This window comes from Labrus mixtus, chromosome 1, assembly GCF_963584025.1.
Source record: "Labrus mixtus chromosome 1, fLabMix1.1, whole genome shotgun sequence".
NCBI lineage: Eukaryota > Metazoa > Chordata > Actinopteri > Labriformes > Labridae > Labrus > Labrus mixtus.
Window position 1 is genome coordinate 35,997,556 of NC_083612.1, and position 6,000 is coordinate 36,003,555.

Sequence of the window (6,000 nt, forward strand, 5' to 3'; positions counted from 1 at the left end):
TGAAGCTACGCTGACGAACTGGACTCTCTTGTACCGTCCCTGATTCAGACCTGAAGAAACTGACTGAACCTTTCTCAACCTCTACCTCTTCCTCTTCTTCCTCCTCTTCTTCTTCCTCCTCCTCCTCTTCTTCTTCCTCTTCCTCAGCAATATGAGAACTGGATGCCCAACCAGCCGGATGATTACTTTCACTCTATGGAGGATTGTGTGGTGATGATCTGGAACGAGAGCGGTCAGTGGAACGACGTGCCCTGCAACTACCACCTGCCGTTTACCTGCAAGAAAGGCCCAGGTACGTCCAGACATGACATCCTGTTACTGTAGCTTCTCTGAGCTCGGTCAAGTCCGATGTGTCCTTGGGCAAGACACTTAACCCCCATTTGCTCCCGTTGCCCCACCCCCTGCAGGACGTAGTGTGTATGTTTACTGCTTGTAGCTACACTGCAAGCTAACGCATGCTAGCTCAAGCTAACCGCCGGTGTTTGTCACCTGCCTGTCCAACAGGAAGTACACCAACTTCACGTCCACAGGTAAAAGACAACACAAGGTTCACCCTTGTTTTAGAACGAGCTTTATACGCTTGGTGTTTCTCCTCACTCTGATTATATAGGGTTAGGGTTAGTTCTTTGCTGCTACGTCCACGTCCGTCATATTCACCGGTTTGAATTCACACATGTTGTCTCTTTGTTCGCGTTCGTCCTTCTTCGCTGTGTCAAGCCGCTGTGACATCATATCCTTTGTTCTCTCTCTGGCTCTGTCCTCAGTGTCATGCAGCGCCCCCCCTCAGGTGGAGAACACCCACATGTTTGGTACCAGGAGGGAGGAGTATCCTGTGAACTCCATCATCAGGTATCAGTGTAACCCGGGCTTCAGACAGCGCTACCTGCCTGTGGTCCGCTGTAAAGCAGACGGGCAGTGGGAGACTCCACAGGTGGAGTGTACTGACGGTGAGTTTTTACACTAATTTAAAAAAACTCAGCGACAGATGATCACAGGTGACATTTTTGACGTGTGTGTGTGTGTGTGTGTGTGTGTGTGTGTGTGTGTGTATCTGTCTGTGCAGTGAAGTCCAGAAGAAGAACACAGGAGGAGGAGGAGAGCAGACACAAACTCAAACCAGGAATAAATGATAAGAACATTTATATTTAAGATGATTTAAGGGTTAAAATGTTGAAGGGTGCTGCATCATGCTGATGTGATTTTTCTCTACTTTTAATATATTTAAATAATATACATATTGTTATGCTCTGAGTTTATCGAGTTGTGTGTGATGTCATACAACTTTGTTGCTGTTAAATCCGTTTTATAGAAGGCAGCGTCTGATTGGACGACAGGATTTTTGTTCTGGTTAAACTGGTTTATTGTTTTGGAGAAGTTTGCAAACAATCACTGGATGACATTTAGTTACTGATGGAGCTGCACTCTCACACTGACGGAGGTGCACTCTCACACTGACGGAGCTGCACTCTGCACAGTGGAAAAATGAGGGTCTGCTGAGAGTTGGTGGTAACCGAGCCACGACATTTCTAAGAGATGTGACGCCCTAACCCTTTGTGTGCGATTTGTGTCTTTTTGACACATTTGCACTTTAACTATCCTTCTGTGTATCAAACATGAGACAAAATGTTTGTAAAGTTTGCTTTAAAGCTCAAAGTTTACCTCTCTCTCAAATTTGGCCAAAGGCAGGCTAACAGTTTACCATTGTTCTCAGTCTTTCTGGTAAGCTAAACTAAGCTAAGTTAAGCTAATCACCGAAGCTGAGACACACAGATGTGTATTATCTTCTCCTTTCATCCCGGATTAAAAGATGCTTTAATGTAAGAATGAAGACATGTTGGGATGGTCTGATGTTTGTTTCACAGTACTGTGTTGTTTAATTGGACCGTAAACCAGATCAGAGGTACACACTACACTTGTGAGTAAACGGATATTAACTTTATTTATTAATGACGCACAGCCACAGCGTGTTTCAACCAGATTAGACATCACACTGAACACAGGTGGGACCAGTTCTACTCGCTCACCTTTCAGATTTGAATGTGTGATGTCAAACCGCAGTTTGTCAGCATGTCTGTTTTCTCTCGTCTTTCACACCGCTGTGCAGTGCAGTGCAGTGCTGTGCTGTGTGTGTGTGTGTGTGTGTGTGTGTGTGTGTGTGTGTGTGTGTGTGTGTATGTGTGTGTGTGATGGACCCTTTACGTCTCTTATGTCGTGTAACCACAGAGGATAAGCGTCAGTTTCCATGACAGTGTGAAACTTTGCCTGTTGTGATCTTAATGTTTTGTTTGGGGGCGGGGCCTCCTGTCATCGTCTCACCTGATAAACCAAAGACAAGCTGCACCTCTGTCTCATTTCAGGAGTGTCATCCTTTTAAGTAGTGGTTCTCAAATGTTGGGTGGGGACCCAAAAGTGGGTCGCAGAGCCGTTTTCATTTCATTTCTATATTTGTTCTTTAATAATGTATCGTCTGCTGTGACAGAGACCAGTAACCAATATTTAAAGCTGCATCATCGACATATATAGATATCAGAAGCTTGGCAGGTCATCGTCCAATTTCAATTGGTGTGCAATGAATCTTGGGATACGAAGCATGCGCAGGATGTATCCTTTGTTGGCTGGGGAAAGGACACATTTGTTCGCCCCGTTTTAAATTAAATGTATTAATCGATTACATTTTAAACCAAGGCGGACTAAAAAAGACATGCTGTGGTACGGTACAGATTGGGGTTAGGGCTACACTTCATCAGTTAAATATTTTCATTCTCTGCTCTGAGAAATTTTGTTTCCCCTTGCAAACAGCATGACATCTGGTGCTTTTATTTTGAAGGTGGACAAACAGAAGTGTGGTGCTTTTATTATGAAGGGTGACAAACTGAAGTTTGGTGCTTTTATTTTGAAGGGGTACAAACTGAAGTGTTGTGCTTTGTGCTCTGTTGACTCAAATTACAACACTCGAGGCTCGTCAATAAACAGCTCGCGGTCAGCCAGAAAAAAGGTTTTGCTCAGGTGTTGACACAGGTCAAAGGTCAACATTTCAATCACAGATGTGGATATTTTAAATAAACGGTTATCTCCACTTATTAAAGCAAGCTAACATGCTGTGCTGAGTGAGGCGAGAGAGGGTCAGAGCTGTGTAGAGCCCTCTCTTTCTTTGGAAAATAGAAACGAGGTGTTAGGGTTAAAATGGGTAATGGGCGCTCCATCGCGCTGTGTCACTCACGGGCAGTTAGGACACTCCAACAGTACAATAGACTCAAGCTGATTTTGTCGCTGACGCTTGCTCGCATTGAGTGCTGGCAGGACAGGATGTAAGGGTGGATGCAAAGTACAGCCGCAGAGAAATTATGTCCCCCATTTTTGTATTCTCCTGCAAGGTAGGCTACATGCAATTAGCCACAACACCGGGACATGACTCTACAGCCTTTGTTGTGTCACAAGACGTTTTCTGTCTTCAAAGTATGCTGCCCCTGAACTGAGACACTCCATCAGTTTATTCACTCATGATGTGTTCTATGACTTTATGTTAAGAAAAGACTACAACTAAGAACAAAAGTGTGGACTGACCAGTTTGGACTAGCCTGATCCTCCTTATTGGAGACATGGTCTTATCAGAGAAGTTAATACAGATGAAGTAAAGAGTCCAGAGAGAGTTCAGCACCTTGAACTCTCTCTGTGACTTCTTTGAAGGTCGTCCGACAGCAGCGACAGGCAGACGCACACATCCTTGGTTTTGGTCTTTTCACCACGTTAGTTGTTGACAGTATCAAATCAAACTTTCCTCACATCTGAAGTCTTTAAAATCTGCTCTGAAACACTGGGTCTTCTAGGCTCAGGGACGTCATGGTTTAAATACTGATTTCAGACAAACATGCTGTTCATATATTTCATCATTTTGTCTTGTTTGTGAATGTTTGTCCGTACCTCTTTTCATGCCGAATAAAGACTCTTTGGTTGATTCAGGAGTGACTCTGGTTTCTGTTCAAACTGCAGCTTTAGAGAAATATGTTCATGATGATGTCATGGTGGCAGAGATCCGTCTGTCCTGCATGTTTCCAGGACGGTCCACGCCCAAAGATTCCAGGTACTGACGACAAACCGCCATTTCTGAGGGTAAATAATCTGTTTGTGTGTCTCTTCTGTGAACAGCTGAAATAACACGATGCCAAAGTAGAACAGGACAGGGTGTGTGAGGTGTGTTTGGTGTCTTTTGGGCGGTGGTGGCAGCATTTCTCTGAGACTGAATGAAGTCTTTATAAGGACTCTTCAGCCCCTCGCTCCGTGGCTCCTCACACAGGTTCACCTCTCTCTCTCTTTCACAGATGATTTTTACCCGATTTTAACGAGAACATATAGTTCTGCTGGCTGTGCACAGACGGAGACCATGTCATGTTAGAGCTGGTTTAATATAATGGCTGAACTGTGAGACTCTGTGTCCCTCAATAAAAGGAGTCTTGTTAGAAAACCCTCCAAGGCGTGTTTATTTGAACACATAGCTTTTCTTTGCGTTTTGACCTTTCGTACACGAACTGTGTTTCAGATCTCTGTAATCTCTTTGTTAGTAAAACTCCTTCCAGGGTGAAGATGTTCAGAAACCTTGTTTAAGGTGTTTCTGTGAAGACGGGGAGAAGGTCACGCTCTGTGTGACGTCATCGTGCGACGCTGTCACTTCAGTTTACATGAGATTAGTGCGATGGCAGAATTAACCAAACTAGGGCTGCTGCTAAAGATGCTAACTGGACTTTTTACACGCTCACACATACACACACAGTTACTCTCCCACTATGTGGACGAGCAGAGACGCCTGATTGGACAACGGAGGTCACTGCTGCTTCATACAACACTCTGACCCCGCCGCCAGCACCCCCTGTGGACAGAGTGGTGCCTCTTCTCTTTTTGCTGATGTCGTCCTGTACATGTTTAAGTAGAATTTTCTCCCCAAACGTCTCACCCTGCTTTCTTTTAAACCTGAATCACTGACATGGAACACATAACCTGAGGAAAAATATGGATAGAGAGGATTTAGTTATTTCCTTTCCTTTTTATTTTCATATATAATAGGTAGATAAATATAAGCGCCTGGATGCCCTGGAAACATCTTGACAGAAATTGAAAAGATTCAACTCACATAAGAGGGCTGAATGACTTCTTTTTTTATTTTATTACATTCTCAAACAAACAACACATTTCGCCCCCGCATGGCTTTATCAGGTTTGTCACACAAGAAAAAGAACCGGTGTTTTGAAACAGGGTGCAGCTGCACTCAATTCAATCAGCATCAGCAGTTTCCACATATGGTCATGTTTCATTACATTTCACACTATGTATTTTTTTTAAAGGGGTCATATTATCCTTTTTCTGGTTTTATATGCTCTTTAGTGTGTTTTCCAAGTGTCCTGTGCATGTTTAGGCGGAAACGCGGCTTCTCCTACGTCCTCCTGTTAGCTGTAGCATTAGCTGCATGTAACGCTCGGTTCTAGCCCCCCTCTGAATGTTTTTGCCAGTGTGACGTCTTGTCAGTGTGATATCACTGATCTAAGCCCATTGGCTCGTTGTGGCAAGCCCTGCAATTCATGTTGCACGCCCGTTAACTTCTGTAGCACGCCCACGATATGCGGTAGTACAGTAGTGCTAAGGTGCTAATGTTTTTGCTCCCTTCAGAGCTAAAGTGGCTGCATTCCCAATATGATAAAAGGGGCGGGACATTTCCGAGAACCGTGCTGAGTGACTGACCAATTACGGCAGAGCCGACAGGCCGACCAATCAGATCAGACTTGGCACATGTGGGCACTTCAGAGCCTTAGAGAGAGAGTCAGAAGCGAGCCGGTGCATGGAGTGGCAATTCATGAAAACAGACACTTTTTTAGAACTTTAGCTATTGTGAACATACTTTAGTAGGTACATAGATTAAATATACGAACCCCAAAAAGGGCATAATATGACCTCTTTAATACATACCAACACATCGTAATATAGCCTACAATATATTCTTATTTTGTAGGT

At 44.0% G+C, this 6,000-nt stretch overlaps 1 protein-coding gene across 1 annotated transcript in view; it reads left to right on the forward strand.

The window, feature by feature from the left end:
• Positions 1-3,962, forward strand: part of LOC132978965 (aggrecan core protein-like) — a 31,210-nt gene extending 27,248 nt beyond the window's left edge. The window contains exons 17-19 of the mRNA XM_061044369.1: positions 148-292; positions 765-947; positions 1,064-3,962. Coding sequence (XP_060900352.1) covers positions 148-292; positions 765-947; positions 1,064-1,149 — 414 coding nt within the window. The 3' untranslated portion in view covers positions 1,150-3,962. The remainder of the gene's footprint in view (positions 1-147; positions 293-764; positions 948-1,063) is intronic.
• The last annotated feature ends 2,038 nt before the right edge of the window (positions 3,963-6,000 follow it).